Source organism: Helicoverpa armigera, chromosome 4, assembly GCF_030705265.1.
Source record: "Helicoverpa armigera isolate CAAS_96S chromosome 4, ASM3070526v1, whole genome shotgun sequence".
Taxonomy (NCBI): Eukaryota; Metazoa; Arthropoda; class Insecta; order Lepidoptera; family Noctuidae; genus Helicoverpa; species Helicoverpa armigera.
In genome coordinates this window covers 10416060-10433344 of record NC_087123.1, presented here as the reverse complement: position 1 = coordinate 10433344, position 17285 = coordinate 10416060, and the positions used below count along the sequence as shown (strand labels likewise).

The following is a 17285-nucleotide window of genomic DNA, read 5'->3' as shown; positions in this document are numbered from 1 at the left end:
GTAAATTCGTGTTAGCTGCTCGTTGCAATGGTTTAGGAACTGTATTATTTGAGTTCGTTTCAGAGGAGGAAAATTGTAGAAACCCAGGTGAAAAATATTTCTGAATATTCGAAATTTTCACTGGTGTTACTGTAGGGTAGGGTGAGGGATGGTAATTAAAGATAAAAAAGAAAATAATTGACTCGGCCCCAGCTGAGAAAATAGAAGATCGTTTATCTGAAAACCAATCAAAGCAGCCGGAAAAAACTATCTGTCAGTCTATGACATAATTCATTTCAGTGTTGTCACGAAAACCATTTATTTGTTCCAAAATGCCTTACAAAAACGGGCATCAATCACTCTCACTTATTTCTCCCACATTCTTCCCAATAGACAAAAGTCGGTCATGTCAGTCGACACCGGATATCCACCGTTACAGGGCAAATGTTGACACTTTACGTTAACACCCTACCTTAAGGGAACCAAACCCTTACACAAACATAAGCAATTTTAAACCTTATTTCGTTGTGTTGCGAGCTACAGTCTTACATCAAAGTCGTAAGACAAAGTTAACTTAAGGGGTGATTGTGAAAACAAAGCTGTATTGTAGGGTGGGTCTTATGAAACTCAAAATAAAAGAGCCAACGAAAATATTGTTCCTTGATAAAACCGAAGGGTTTCAGAAATAGGTTGGTTAAGTGCGAACTTTTCACACTATGGCATAGATAAGTAGGAGTGACGATGTATTACTTACAGCTTATCGAGGTTAAGTTTAAGTTAGACTTGTTTTGGGGGGTGTTTCTAAGATTTCTATCTATCTACTTTAGAATTATATGTTATGTTTATTTTATGTAAATTTTCATAGATATAGGCTGCTTAGTAGCTCTGTGTCTCATTTTTCGATTTTTATCGATACTTGACTGGGTTTTCCAACATCAATCAACACCACATAAGTACATACCTTACATTGTTACCTTAGTATTTAAACAGCGAAATAAATAAAACAATAAGTGATTCTTATTTGCCGAATTCTCCACTAAGACCGCCATGACAATGTAACAAGGAAATAATTATTCTTTGCCACACTGTGTATTAACAACCATGTAATATCCGTAACTTTGGCGTTGTCTTCATACATAAGTATATACATATATAAATAAGTATAAACTAGAAGACATTTGGACATATTGTTTAGTGCTTCGCAAGTAATTAAACATGTACGATATTAAGTATTTCGTGTCCATTTGCGCGGTTTTGGTAAGAATTGCTCTGTTTTTAGAACCACATAAATGTTTTAAAGATTTTGTTCCATTCTTTTTGAGGTAGACCTTATGAAAATATATGTACCTTTCATGATTCCACCGCTTAAAGGTCCTATTCAATATTGAATCAACACATGTAGGTAAGTAAGGGGACAATATTTGGGTCACTCACGCGAATTGGGTCAGTACTTAAATATCAGCCCCTGATATCTGGTATTTACAACAATATGTTGTGCCAAATAAAAAGATTAGGTGATATTAACGTTGCAAACTGCATTTAGCTTATCAGATAAATAATGATGGGTAATATAATATTTTTGCGAAATAAATGGGTCGACCTTTTTTACATATGCTTAATAAAGATCTACGTAAATAGTGTCTAATGCTTAATTCTGCCAATTTTTTTCCAGGTTCTCGTATTACCAAATGAAAACGAAGGTAAGTTTGTTTTTTTAAAGTGATTCAGGAAACTGCAAGTAAACAATTTGACTGATTTTAAACGCATTTGTATTCAACGAGCATGTCGCGTTGAAAGCTTATTCTTCTCGTTTAGAAAAGAAATTGAAAGAGGGGTCAGAGCGCGCAAGACTCGAGCACTTGGTCCGGATTAATAAAAAAACAATTAGGTTCTATTGGTATTTACTTAATTCCCTAGTATCGTAGCAGATAATTAATTATACATAAGTAGGTATATTTCATAAACACGGGATAACTAATACAATTAATATCTGGGGACACACTCAAAACTCAAAAAGTAGGCTAAATGCGACAACCTTTATAGATCATGTTCAATGTTCATCATAAAGATTATTGCAGGCACCTGTAACCTGAAAAATTCCTCATGAACCTAAAATGCTTACTTACTCGCTTTAAAATGCCTATAGCATTTTAGATACCTTTAGATTTATCCTCCACCATTAGTCAGAGTTCAAAATAAAAACAGATAAAGGATATTATGGACTCGCTTTATATTAAACCTTTTTGTTACAGTGACTGCTGCACCGCACCCGTGTCTATGGATGCTGGACCATGAATACACTCACCCAGTGCCCACCACTACTACTAGCAAGCCAGATTTAGTGGAGGATCTTGCTAAACTGACCAAAAAGAAAACAAAGCAGCTAAAGGACCGTAAGTGGCTCCCTCTGTGTCTACAATTCGGCATCTGAAGTCAATATTTTATTTTAATTGCGAGATTTATCAAAATTAACTTAGCTATTGTATGAAAAATAACTTAAAATGTAATCATTTGTTTTAAAGATTAGATGCCCTCTGACCGCAGTTTCAGGACCGAAATTATGTTCGTATTTTACCTACCTATCGAAAGGAGGTAATAATTTAAGTTAGATTATAATATGGAGGTAAATTTTATTTATTTTATGTTTCAGTCGCCGATTTTAGTAAGTAGATCCAGAAGTGAAAAGAACATTATAATTTTTCTGAAACTCTTCTGGTGTAGCGAGCTTCGTGCAACTAACAAGAGATGGCCGTCGACCACCGAATTCCTAATCTTTAGTTTAGAGACATCTAGCGTAATAATTGTGAACTAATATGAAACAATTTTTGGTGTAGTTTGCTTCAAGTGCTACTATCATTGAAAGATTTGTTAAAATATTTTGTTTTATTATTTTTACGTTCAAGGTTTGTGTCTGTAATAAAATCTTGTATGTTTTGTTATTTTCCAAACAGTTATATGGGGACCAAACACCGAGGTTCGTAAGCCGCGCTCTAGAAGCCCAATGGAAAAAGTTATTTCTAGTTATGTGAAGTTCTTAACAAATGTAATAAAAATGTTCTAAATGTTTGTTTTTATATTATAAATACTTCAACTACTTAGATCTAGCTCTTACTAAAATTAAACAAACTAACTGTTTAAAATGTTTCACGTTTAATAAAATCACACCATTGACTGTCAAAGTACAAATTCAAGAAAATAAAAGCTTTCATTCATTGAACTTAACATAATATAGGAGACTTATAACTCAACAAATAATAAATCAGGAATCCAGGTCATAACTTATGTTATGACTCATAAGTTTTGACTCCAGCAAATACCTTAAAATTTTGAAAACAAAATAAAACCAAAAAATAAATTTTAATTTAATATATTAATTTTAATCAGACTCGTTTCACAACATAAATGAGAAACTTTCACTCACAGATTTATTCTACAATATTAGTCAAAATTCTTACAAAAAATTTAGGCTAGAGCAACTAACAGTGTACAATAAATCCCTGCACTCGACGACACACAGTGCCGTATTAACATTAATACAATAAAAACTGAGCGTGATTTCAACCTTTATACAAAATAAAACGGTTCGTTGGGTCCGCGAAAATAAATATTCAACCCCAACTTGGAATATTTCGAGCTAGCACACGCATTGTAAGATAAGTATGATTATGAATTAAATACAGCATGTTATCATACATATTTGATAGAGACTGGAACAGAACACACTATAACGCACTAGACGAACTAAGGTTCTTCAAGTTTTTGGAACTAGAACTTGCGCTCACGCACCCGCGCGACACACTCACGTTGTACCCGACGATACTAATGTCTTTACACACACAACGACACAGTTTACAGCTCATCGTGGTCCTCCTGTAACAAAGACAACTTAAATTAGCATGGAGGTCAACAAATTATAATTAGGATAGTTAAGACGTAGTTGTTTCCAAACATAGTAATTAATTACAATGTAACACAGTACAATAATCGCAACAAAAAGCGAATGTAATGCCAAGAATTTAAGACACAGATATGAATTATGTATATTAATTTTAAGAATAATGACTTTATAGTTTTAGAGTAGGTGCTTCTTGCATGTGACTACATCTTAGATCTTGTATTTTTAGGCTCTAACAATAGTAGAGTAAATAAGTATCAACTCACCACAGGCGCGGCATCACCAGCCTCGTCATCCAGATCTTCATCATCGAGATCTTCATCATCAGGCTTCTCCGCCTTCTCCTTCTCCCTCTCGACCTCATCCTGCTCACTCTTCATCTTCTTTTCACCTTCTAGCCTCTTCTTGAGGGCCTCGCCTCGTTCGGCGGCCTCCTCGATGCTGTCTCCGATGAGGAAGTTGTCGAAGATGGTGCCAGACTTGACCTGCCAGAGGTCGAGACCGACGGCGCAGAGTTCGTCGCGCTTGTACAGGTTGGGGTCTGATGTGTACTCGGGGTTGTCGATCTCTGGGTGCACCCATGGGCCCTTGTAGGCAGGGTTGTCGATCTGTGAACGATGAAATCGTAAGTTTAGTACATGATCGCAGAAATAAGCTGGGAAGGTCAAAAACCTATCAAAAATGTAGACATCCGGATGAGAAGCACATTTCGAGTGTTAAACAGTTATTTACGGCTCAATAGTAAATGTAATAGCAGCCAGTCAATGAGACGTTCAATTTTCACATTATAACGGTAAGGCGGGTCAACACACGTTATGCAAACAGCGACGCACGCGCCGCTAGGAAATGACGTCACCAAATGACGAATAGTTTTTAAAATATATTTAGACACGGTGAAGAATTAAACGATTCGGGTGTAAAACAGTTTTAAGATAAGAGAAATTGTGTTGAAAACGTACAGATTGCAATTGATTAATAGCCGAGATATAATTTGTTGAAAGTAGAGCGTGGCGACTTCATTTTTTATCTTGCAAGGTGATATGTACCGGTACTTAGAAGGTATCGTTTTTTGTGCAAACTCTCGCCTCGTGTCATTGCTCTCGATTGGAACTACTAGCCTAGTTAATAGGAGAACCGATCAGTTACTCTATTATATTCTTCAAAGATTTCGTACTTTCGTATATCTAGTTAGCGAGCTCACGCTCTGTTTAATTCTAATGCAGTTTCGTGTGACAAATTCTTAATGACGAGACAGTGCACAGACCGTTTGAAACAATGCATGTTGTCATTCATTATAAACATCTAAGCTGCCTGTCTTTTACACATCAACAGTTTCAGGAACCAAAAATTCCTAAGAATATTAGTCTGTGATGGAAAGTTGGGAGTAAAAAGACCAACTCAATATACCAAGACTTTCGTATAGTAGGTATTTTTTTTCTATTTATAGAAGTCGTTGTTTTTATATATGGTAGGTATGATGTAAAATTCTCTATTTACCTGCTTAGGTGCCCAAACGCCCTTGTAGTCGGGGTTGTCAATCATGGGAGGTTCCCACTCGCCGTCCATCTCATCATCCCAGTCCTCAGGCTTGGTGGCATCAGGGTCGGGAATGTGCTCAGGTTTGTCCCAGTCTTCGGGTTTCTTGTCCTCAGGGTCGGGGATGGTGGGCCTCTCGTCCCAGTCTTCGGGTTTCTTGGCTTCTGGGTCCTGAGAAAAAAAAGACAATGTTGAAAGTTTTTTAGTGTGCAAGTAGTTGAATTTACCAGAAGTAGCCAGGTACATGAATAACCTTGTTTTTCTTGTTATTCTGTAAGTATTCTTACCTTGATCTTCTTGGGGGGAAGGAAGTCCCAGTCAGCCTCCAAATCTCCAGACTCGACCTTCTCGTTGTCAATGAGCACCTCGTAGGTGTTGTCAGGCTTGACGATCAGAGTGTACAAGTGAGTGTACACATCATCCTTGCAACGGATGTCTTTCTTGATCAGATGGTTCTTGCCTTTGTAGCTGAAGATCACGTGCACCTAGGAAGAAGACAGAACTTTTTACTATGGATACAAAGATATAATACCTCTTACATGTCTTGCATGAAAAACGAGTTTGAGGTTGACGAACTTTGGGTGTTACGACGAACTTATGCGAAAGGTGATAATACTGCAAATTAGCATATCTAGTTAGACTAGACTTGCTTGTTTGTAGAGATGGGTCATTGATCGCGTAATTTCCAAATATTGTCAACGATTTTAACCACATAATACGTTAGTGTTCGGAATGAAATTAAAATCATCTGAAGCAAATTTTAATGAGGTTATTTAGTTAATTGTTGCCTGATAAGGATACATACATCATTAGCAAACGAGCAAGTACAGTAGTACTACCAGCTAATTTCTTAAGGCATTCAACATCGTGCGTGAAATCGGTTTCCAACCGATCTTACGCAATTTCCGAACTATTAAATGCTTCATTGCATTTTTGTTATAAAACCTGTCGGTGGTGACGAAGCTAATATACCTGCTAACAATAATAAGCCGGGGATAATCGATATTGTAGCATGCACTTAACTACATGAGGTGTCGCTTTAACTAAAGCCTAAGGTCGCCCTGAATTATTGATGATATTTTTATCAATACATGATCATGTTGCTAAATGATACCTATCTACCGGCATTTATGAACGGCCTATATGCTTGTGCTTTGAATATAACCGCTAGTAGTTAAGTTAGTTCGCTAGATCTTCTGTCTAGATTTTTTTTTTATATCAAACTTGGTATGTAAATTTTACATAACCAACTTGTATGGAGGTATTACCGATTAGGCGTTTGTTTTACGGCCGTAAGCCAACCTCGACCGTTTAATTTAAAAAGTTATTGCAAGAACCCAATAAAAATGGCAGTCCACTATCGCTGGTATTTGTACAGTTGTCGCGATCATGTAATACTGATATGCACCTAGCAACTGTTAACAACACTCATTATTATTCCGAAGGCCGTTAAAGGAATAAAAAAAAAAATTTTTGCTTATGATTAGGGCTTGTTAGTCCTACAGTCATAATGGCTTTGGTTGATAAGGTAATTGATTAGTTTATTGTTATATTTAAAACGTAAATAATTGAGGAAATAACACAATAGAAAGTGTACAATAATCCACATCATTAGAATAAATGGGATTTATTTAGAAGTGGCAGTTGGTCAGTCTTTTCATTCAAATGGATGAATCATAAGTACAGTCATGTTATGAGAAAATAGTGCCTTTACAAACTAGCTAGCTGTGCCTAATTTGCCTTGCAATATTATGTAAAGTGCAAGTATTATTGTTTAACAATAGAAAATGATAATTTAATGCTCTACATCTTAGTAAGTTCCCAAGCTATTTAAAATATCCATTTTTTTGTTTAAGAAAACTATACAAGTGAATTATCACAATGTTATTTATACTATTTTGAGCAATTTGTATGTTTTTGTTTCAACCAAGGTATCAACAATGTGTTTTATTGGTCTACAATTGAAGATACAACATAGGTAAATAAAAAACCATGTTGCTTTAATGTGATCTTTTGTAAAGATAACAATTAACTAGTTTATTAGGTGTTTTAATGAAAATGAAATGCTAATCTGATAAGACCTAGTAAATACAGCTGTAATTGACACAGAAAGATACCTATCGAGTGCAATATATTGACACAGTAACATATTGAGTGCAATGTAACATTTTAATTAGCTTTATGTTATTGATAATTATCTCATAGGTATCTATTGTGTAAAAATATACATTTCCTAACAGATAAGCTTGAACATTTTTGCTTAACAGTATCGTAGAATTGTATTTTTAGACTGAGTGCCATTAAGCATGGGTCAGAAACCAGTTATTCCAGTCTAGTGGACCATTCATTTAACATATTACCTAATGGTTTTGCCATTAATACCAGTTATTTTTACTTCAAACTTAAATGAAAAGTGATTGTAATGAATGAAGTTTGAGTCTGATTTTGAGAGAGTATGATTCATGTTGTCTTACCTTCTTGGTACCAGGACCGCAGATGTCAGGGCCAAACATAATTTCGTAGGGGGTCTCTCCATGCATGTCAGTCTGCTCCAACTTGCAGTCGAAGACCTTGAGGTAACCACCTCCGCAGTCAATGTCCTGTTCATGTTTTACTGAGAACTGCACAACCAGGGGCTTGCCTTCGTTGCTGAAAGGCTTGAACTTGCGCGACAGAGCGTAGAACCTCGCGTCCTCAGACGTTTGCAGACCTGACAAGTACCAGGGGAACAGAAATGTAGAGAGGTGGCGAAACTAGTGAGAGTGCCGCGTGTTGTGACGCCGGCCTATTGTTCATTTGTTGTGTGTAATTGAGTTCAGTGCCCTTTGCACGCTCTAGTATTGGGTAATGAGCGACACATGCATATCTATGACTTATTCCTTGAATTTAAACTGCAGATAGCTCTAATGTAAACGTCATACTGTGAGAGGCATTAGAAGGGAACCGGTCACCACCTACCTTTATCTTCCTCCGGATTGTTATAGAACTTTCCAGCAGTCAGCTTGAATTTGCCGAATTCTTTGCCGGGATGTTCACTGTAAACCCAGTTGGATTCCCATGAGTCTGAAATGAAAAACGTAATACCGTTTCAACACTATTCCCCAAAATAACCGGCTTCCGACTCTTGGAAGCGCATAATCGATAGCACACGCGCCAAGCCGGCATGTCGAAATTTTAGGTTTTTGAATAAAATGCATCAACTTACCATCGGGGAACTTCTCCTCGAAAAACACTTCACAATTTACTAATGAAATTGCCAGTAAACTGACAAGAGCTAGCACTAAAGACTTCATTTTTGATTCACACAACCACCTCGACGCTCAAAGGACTGGCCACGAATAACTTCAAAAATTGGCGAATTCTCTATTATTACTTCGACCGGTTAGTTAGCTTCAGATTTTTTTTATCTTGCTCTGGTTAACGAAAACACTGCAAGCGCGAATGAGATGAACATAAAATGTAAACGTATTGGGAAATGTGGAACGGAGATAGAGATAGATTTGTAAGCCGTATGCTTTGCATGGTTGCGAAAGAAACAGAAAATAAGCGCGTAATGACGTTTTACGTAAAATTACGACAGACAGATGGAAAGCTGCTATTGGTGAGACGCCAGCGAATGGGAATTGAACACACTTCACGAAATTAATGATTCAGACCGCGGGAAAATATGAACTCTAACCTGTTATATTTTTGTGAAACATAGATTTGATATTGAGAAACAACTGTGGTCTAGATTCATTTTATGCGATATTGTTGTTGATATAACTATAGTGCTCGTACTATAGTATAGTACATAATTTTTCATTCATAAAAAATAAGTAATTAGCTTTTCCAGAAAGTTCATTCATAATCGCCTTCACGATAATGCAAAATGCGACCGCCAATCAGTACCGCACATGGCATAAGACAGGGATAGATATAGAGAAACTGTGTGGTTGAAGAGAGAGGTAATGCTGCTGTAGTACGTGGATTAATTTCGTCGTGGACTCGTCACATTAGTTGTTTTAATGTGAACAGTTTTTAAATTAAAATATATAAGTAGGTACTTATAGCAATATCAATTTCCAATGGCCTTCAGTATTGTTTTAACTAGATACATAATAAAATTAAAATTACATGCAAGTTATGCATGAAACATTTACTGGTTTTGGTTGGGTGGTGGTTCTAGCCGGCCAGCGGCCAGTCATCCAGTGTGTAATCGGTTTATGCGATTATAATGAAGCCTTGAAAACCTTCCCAATCGGAAATGTAATATCAACTACCTAAAGGTCACAGCAGATCGATTTTTATCCCTAATTGCCTTTCGTATTTATGTAGGTAGGTAGGTAGTTATCTACTACATTTGTATCAATAAGCACCGTAAATCAAATTTCACTGTTTTATAGGTAGGTACCGACGACAAAAATTTGATTAGAAAGGGATTTGTTTTATGAAGGACACTGCCTATTATTATTGACCTAGTAGAACCCTGTAGAACCTATATAAATGGCTGCCTTGTTCTTCTAGGGTGCTGCTATTATCCCAATAATTAGGTAGATACTAGACTACAGCTTCTAGCAATACAGGCTTCTGAACTTCCATGTTTTCGCGCAAAGACTTCCAGGTTTTTTTAAAGTAATTGCCTAGCAGTGTTCTTAGAGACAGGAAGAGATCGTTGCTGGTGGTTATAATGTTATCAAACGCTTTATCTAATCTCTCGAAAGCTATAGCTTCGCTCGCTATGCCTGCTTACTGCCCTTTTTCAAAACTCCATTAAGTACCTTTTTATAGTTTACTATGGCTAATATCTAGCTATTTTTAGGTCCATGTATTTTGTTGGTAGGCAGGACCAATGCGGAGATAAGCAGCTTCATTTTTCGAGAAAAGTCTCTCACATAGATACGTAAATAGGTATTAGGTACCTACTTTACATGACTCTGTGACACAAGGAAAGAACAGATTGATAGGGAAATACATAGTTTATGTTTATGTGCGGCTTTAATACATCATCGGGCAATCCCGTGTGTCTAGTAAAACACTGGTACCCCCACTCGGCTGCATCCAACTGGAAATATGGCATGGACGCAAATGGAGGCAAATGGCATGGAAGCTGACCCCAACATACCTAGTTGGCAAAACGCCTCGGAAGATGATGATGGGCAATTCCGTGTTAGCGCAAAAACTTCATAAACCATCGAATCGCCTAGTAACTGAGCATACATTCATAGGATCTTCTGAGGCATGATAGACCTATTGAGTAGTGGGTAAGATACCTAATTTCTTTATAATAACACTAGCTGTTCTCCATGGTTTCAACCACGTTCTGAAAAACGACTTCCCACACCCGGAAAAAAGTAGCCAAGTCCATTCTCAGGCTCGACGATTTAACTCAGGCAGAGTCATTTTCGGGCGCATTTATGATCGATATAAGTAGGGATTCGTGTGCCGGTTCAAAATGAAACCCTGTCGGTTGAGACTCATGGTTCTGTGAACTGTAGATACCTACTACATACCTATTATACAATACCCTCGAATCTTCTCAAGCATTGTTTATGAGATAACACAATACAATGACCGACATTTATACCAAGTACGTTTTCGCTGAAGGTACCTATATCCGGAATTCACGGACAACAATCAACCTTTGCCAGATTGATCTCGAACTCAATAGAGCTACGTAGGTAAGTCGAGATACCTAGTTATACCTCGTTATATAAAAAATGCCTTATATACGGAAATTATTGCGAAGAAAATTAAATTTATCTAGGGGGCAATTTTTCCCAGACCCGGATAAAATATTATTCGGTGATAGAGTAGCTTCCCAACATTGAAAGTATTTTTCAACTCGTTCAAATCGATTGAGTAGTTCTCGACCCTTTTACTACAGAAATATTTTTAATGTTATGTGTTATTAGTATATAACTATATGAAAATATATGAGCCTATGTTCATGTAGTTATTTAGTAAAAAATTTGCATAAATTGTAGGCGTCACGCATGCTTCAAATAATTTCAATGGTGGCCAGAGATAGTGTGTCCACTGACGTGTTCCAATAGAATAGGGAGTTATTTTTATTATCGTGCAGATATTTTCGAAACTACCTCTGTATAATTCATGACATTATCGACACGAAAACCAGCAGTATTTAATGTTATAATTTTTGTATTATTACTAGGTTTGGTTTGTAGGTCCCAGCTATCACTGAACATCCTTAGCAGTCGTTACGGGTAGTCAGAAGCCAGTAAGTCTGACACCAGTCTAAGCAAGGGGTATTGGGTTGCCCGGGTAACTGGGTTGAGGGGGTCAGATAGGGCAGTCGCTCCTTGTAAAGCACTGGTACTCAGCTACATCCGGTTAGACTGGAAGCCGACACCAACATAGTTGGGAAAAAGGCTCGGAGGATGATGAGGTTTTGCCCGTAACTTTGTTTGCATCTGGATAAAAAAAGCCTATCCTATTGGGTACCTCCACGCCGAATTTTATCTTAATCGGTAACAGAGTGGTATAACCTTCGTATAACTTAAGCATTTAATATAGATTTACCCATTACTAAGCTAACACGTACGTAAATAGGTTTTAATTTACGTAATCATTATCAATCGAAAATGTCTCGCTCGCCAGTAAAAATATACCTTAATGAAAACACCAATTTACAATTATCGTTTTATTCACTCAAAAAGTTTACAGATAACCGTGGCGAATACTTGAGTAAACACAATTCAAGGTAAAACGGGACTTATTACCATTTAAATTATAGTGCAATTTCCTTTGTTTTTCCTTGATAAACAGCTTCACAAATAAGATAGTACCACATGTACTCAAACTTTACTGAATAAAATTACCATACAAACAAAATATGACGTGGTTTTTAAAGTGAAAAGTCTTCCTTAAAATCGTAGTCATCCTTTTTCTTATAACTGGTTATGGTAACATTTTCTAGAACATCTGCTAGATTGACGGCTTGCTTCTCATTCCTTGCTTTCTTCTTTTTATCCTTCTTAAACTGTTGTTTTCTTAATTTATTTAGTTTAGTGTTGCCTTCGATGAGCATTTCAGGGTCTGTTTTAGTTTTTTCGTTGGATTTGTTGCCTTTGTCGAGTTTGGCGCGAATGCTGACTGATTTTGGGAGTAGACTGGAGTCTTCTTCGTCTACTTGCATGTCGTCTTCTAAAGCTGCTTTGACTGGACCTGTGCTTGATATCTGTGGGTATCAGGAAAGGATTGTTAGAATTTATTCGTATGGACACCGGCCGCTATCGGTCCTTTTGGGAATCGATGGGGGAGGCCGAATCTCAGCAGTAGAATTTTGATTGCTGAAAGGACGAAAACGCTACTAATATTTAGGGAGATATGGAGTCGTGCGCTTTCTTTGTAAGTTAGTAATCATTGAGCTGTAAGTAGTTATTAACGGCCATTGTTTTTGTTGAAACAAAATGTCGAAAACTTACAGGAATAATAAGCGTTGGTCATATATTGAACTATATAAATACATGATTCAAATATTTATTTGTAAATCTGAACAATACCAAATAAACACCAACCAATAAGGTCCACATTACCGTAATCCTCTCAACACCAGTATCATGAGCAGCCAGTTCGTTGAACCTCCGTCTGCTTCAAAAGAGTTTTTATCGAACTCCGCCGCTATGGTCGATACGATTTTAGCGTCCACGTGGATGTCCGACTCTAACGGCTCAGGAGGCAAGGTGAAGTACATACAAAATAGACTCTAAACATCAAACAATAAGGTCCACATTACCGTAATGCCTTCGACGCCAGTATCGTGAGCAGCCAGTTCGTTGATAGCTTCCGTCTCCATCGCTTCGAAGGAGTTTATATCAAACTCCGCCGCTATGGTCGACACGATCTTAGCGTCCACGTGAATATCTGATTCTAGTTGCTCAGGAGGCAGGGTGAAGTATCTAACCTGTGGTGAAGAAATAATTTAATAATTTAATATTTGTAAATCCGAGGTTTTCATAATGAGACTCCACAGTAAGCTTCTTTAGGGTCATAATACACCTCGACGATCTTTACCTCACTTATACATTCTGACGACAAAACAAAAAATATAATAGTATGTACTTATATAAATCTTACTTTGCCAGTATTCCAATCGTTCAGAAGTATCCTAGCTGCGGATTCTTGGTCGGGCACCCCGCCTTTTTTAAACCTGCCCATACGAGATGCCAAGTGTGCGAAGAATTCCTGAAACAAACATTTAAAAACTTACTAAGTATGTGTACAATTTTTAAAATATGTACCTCTAAATTAACAAACACAAACAACAAAATTAAAGTCGACTTAATAGAACATTATAACATTTTTGATAAAATTCCTGTTGCTTAGTGGCAATCTGTGGTACAGAAGCCTAAATGATAAATGTTGTGAAGTAAACATAGCATAATATATATAAAAACAAACATAATATAATTAAAACATAGCATAATTAAAACATAAGTAAGATAAAAATACTTACTTGTGGAGTATTGAAATCGGGTATACTATAAAGTTCAGTGAGCGTTTGTTTGTTCGCCCTCTGCAAGATGGCGGCGGCCGGCGTCACGGGGTCCTTCAGGCTGCCCACGCGGACCGCGTTCTTGAGAGCTACGGACGAATCGCTTTCTGGCCCCGAGTGGAACACTATGCCGGGACTGTCCAGGATCTTGATCTTGGAGTCTAGCTGGACTGTTTGCATTTGTCTGGAAATAATGGAAGGAATTATTGAAATGTATTATACTTACTAAGATAGTCCCGAATCTGTTCCTCGTATGATTTTAGACGTAAAATTAATTAATATTACTTTACAGAAATAAATACACAATAACATTTAGGCCCGGTTGTTCGTACGTCACGATAAAGTTAAAGTTAAAATTTGACCTATGTCAATTTTTATCACGGTTAATTTGACATTTTTATTATGAAATTTTTACGTTCAACAACGCTTTTTGAATTTAAACCCAATTTTACTGTAACTAGAATTTAACCCTAACCTTGACGTAACCGAGCTTTGAACAACGGGGCCTGAGTCATCAAAAATTTGCTTTTCAAAAATATGTCAAACGTAATATAATTTAATATTGATCTGTATTATTGGAGTTGCAGCTTCAAACAATTATGAACATAGCCTCTCACAAAAGAGATGAAGCACAATTTACTTCACCTTTACACATCATTTAAAGTTTCCAAATCTCACTTACTTGGTAACCCCCGGAGTGCTGCCAACATTACAAGCTTTAGACCGGTTCAAGCTGTTGATGATGGAACTCTTGCCCACGTTGGGCAGTCCCACCACGCCCACTGTGATCGACGTCTTAATACCTTTGTTGCGGCAGTAGTTGCCCAACAGGCTCATTACTAACTCTGCACCTACGCAAGCTGAACCTAGAAGTATTGGGCAATTTTAGAAGTAGCAACAAAAACATCATGAGGTAATCTAGACAGTAAGTAGAATGAGCGGATAGTATCAGATAGTCAGAATGTCATGGTTCAATTATAGTACAGTTCTCGCCAAACTTATTGGTGCTGGCATCTAATTTCCGATCACAGGTATCTGCGTTGTCGATAATACATGTTACTCAAACATTCCCTGATTCTCTGACGTATTGTCTGCAGTAATTAAAAAAATATTTAATCATAAAATTGCACAAAAACAACTTTATATTTTAAATCTTGAAACAAACAAAACAAAAACATTTTCTCCATGGTCCAAGTCAGGACTCCTGTAAAATCTACATATTAACTCCTTTCACTAACCTTTCATCTGCTTCTCTTTAACAACATGCTTCATCTTCCTAGTTCCTAGATTATGCTGTTGATCCTGAGTGGAAGCCTTGAAGGGCACAGCTGGGGCTGTCTTTCGTAAATACTTAAGCCATGCCTCGAGATTTGTGCGGGGAACAAGGTCAGCTTTGTTTAGAACTAGGACTAGACGCTTGCCGGACTCACGGACTGCCTCTTCAACTTGGGCACAGCGTGTACCTGGAAGTTTGAAGGTTATGGTTAAATTAAGAATTTTTATGAATAGGGTTGGGATTGCAAGTTTTTATGGTTTGTAAATAATTCCTGTATTAAATAACTAAAGTTATAGAAAATATTTTGTTTATTTGATCATTTTACAGTGACTTAATTAATTAATTTAGAAAGCCATTTCAGCTGTATTATAACTTCAATTATTTATCCAAATTGTGGATTAAGTTAGCCTTTATATGTAAACACTCCATAATCTGTTTGTAAAAGTGTATCTTAGTATGAAAAAAGTATTTACCTAAAGGATCTCTGGCATCAACCACTTCTAAGATAACCTCAGCTTCTGATATAACCTTCTTAAACTCTCTGTAGTAAGTTTTGAGCGAGTTCTCTTGTTTCCTGTCCTTGCCGAATTCCACGTCATCTGATGGTTCATCACCTTTGAAAGCCTCATGGACTTTACCTCTGGCTTGTGCATTTTCTACCTGTAATCATTAAGTAAGAAAGATGATTAGTTACACTATTTATAAAACAAGAATAGATGAAGCGATTTGACTGTAAACAGGTTGGGAAGTAGCTTAGAATTAGGAGATGGACAAAGGAAGAATTATATAGCCAATTAAGACAATTTCAAGAAGGTGGCAAGCAGTAAATGGATACAGGCTGCCCAAACCAGGATAGTGGAGGGGATTGTTATTAAGGGTGGCCTATGTCCGAGACTGGGTTGATGTGATGTGTGATGATGGCTAAAATGAAATTACCACATTTCTCATGTATCAAGAAACAACACTTACTAATGTGTTCATACTAATTTTACTGGTCTTCTTTTCTTCCATTTTCTTTTGTTTCTCAAGTTTTGCAAGTTCCCGCTTCTTCTGGCGCTCTTCCTCTTTATGCTTTTTAACAGCTTCAACCTCTTTCAAAATGTCATTTTTGAACGGACATTCATTTGGTATGCAAATAGGCTTTGCTTTCTTTGATTTAGGATTCTTTTTTGCTTCTTTCTTTAATTTCCTGTTGTGATCTTTTACTTTCTTTTCTATTTTGTAGCGGAGGCGAGCAGGCTGCCTCTTTGATGGTTTCTCTGAAAAAGTAAATATTTTGGTTGTAGAGTTTGTTTCATAATGCTTATCTTTGAATGCTTATAGTTCTAGTGAATAAAGCTTCAGTCATGCTTAATTATGTAAATGTGCAGTGATCTATTAAAAATAGTTCATGTTGTTGAATAAAGTTCGTCACTAATTGTGCAATACATAACCATGAATATATTAGTAACAGGCACTATTGAAAACGCAAATTGGGCTGGCTTGTTAACAACATGTATAATTACGCCAAAAATTTAAGATCAAAAGTGCATGAACTGCAATTGTGAAGTAAAATCAGTTTTCCAGTCATGTGCTTTTACAGAATAGAATGCAAATGAATTAATTGAATACTTACTCAATTTGAACTTTGCCATTGTATTTCAAATGTGTCTCTTATAAAACTAACAGTACACTATATTACAGTCTTATATAAATTATTTTTTTATTAAAATAAATCTACGCAATCCACTGCACTGGATTTAATTTAACATAACCTAATTCAGTCGTTTGTTGACAGTTAAGTTACTCAGGCATTTTATAGAATCAAACATGAACAACGTCAATATCCTTTGTTATTCAACTCAAGTTAGATCTTGCTGTTTCTTTCTAACCTTCAATGCATGCTAGATATCCAAAATAATCGATATGTTTAGATATGGAATGCACGCGAAGTATGGCAGCTGTCCTTTCTGTCAGCATAAACGTCAAAATAAACACACGTGCTTGGCTTGTCAAAGTTGTCACTGTCAATTCGACATGAACATGAACTGAAAATGGTTCATTCCGGTGCAACTAGTAAATCTTTTCTCAAAATTAAATTGAATAAATGTGTATCAATTTTA

At 36.7% G+C, this 17285-nt stretch overlaps 3 protein-coding genes across 4 annotated transcripts; 1 reads left to right on the top strand and 2 right to left on the bottom strand.

The window, feature by feature from the left end:
* The first annotated feature begins 1148 nt into the window (after positions 1-1148).
* On the top strand, positions 1149-2787 carry LOC110374982 (uncharacterized). Its single transcript, XM_049847385.2, has 4 exons — positions 1149-1236; positions 1652-1679; positions 2232-2372; positions 2630-2787. Exons 1-4 carry the CDS (start codon positions 1195-1197, stop codon positions 2647-2649), a joined length of 231 nt encoding a protein of 76 aa, XP_049703342.2. The 5' UTR covers positions 1149-1194; the 3' UTR covers positions 2650-2787.
* Positions 2788-3330: 543 nt separating this feature from the next.
* Positions 3331-8777, bottom strand: LOC110374981 (calreticulin). Of its 2 annotated transcripts, none has more exons than XM_021332929.3 (7): positions 8616-8777; positions 8369-8473; positions 7885-8120; positions 5698-5895; positions 5372-5581; positions 4141-4482; positions 3331-3849 (listed from the first exon to the last, which is right to left on the bottom strand). In XM_021332929.3, the coding sequence occupies exons 1-7, from the start codon at positions 8701-8703 to the stop codon at positions 3829-3831; spliced, it is 1200 nt and encodes a 399-aa protein (XP_021188604.1). In that variant the 5' UTR covers positions 8704-8777; the 3' UTR covers positions 3331-3828. The 2 variants fall into 2 exon arrangements, with proteins under 2 accessions (XP_021188604.1, XP_063890315.1); XM_064034245.1 differs by having other exon boundaries at positions 4141-4440.
* Positions 8778-12038: 3261 nt separating this feature from the next.
* LOC110375019 (guanine nucleotide-binding protein-like 3 homolog) lies at positions 12039-16957 on the bottom strand. The gene is made up of 9 exons (XM_064034244.1): positions 16799-16957; positions 16153-16442; positions 15657-15843; positions 15146-15370; positions 14590-14773; positions 13869-14091; positions 13490-13597; positions 13149-13316; positions 12039-12590 (listed from the first exon to the last, which is right to left on the bottom strand). The coding sequence occupies exons 1-9, from the start codon at positions 16815-16817 to the stop codon at positions 12258-12260; spliced, it is 1737 nt and encodes a 578-aa protein (XP_063890314.1). The 5' UTR covers positions 16818-16957; the 3' UTR covers positions 12039-12257.
* Positions 16958-17285: the final 328 nt, after the last annotated feature.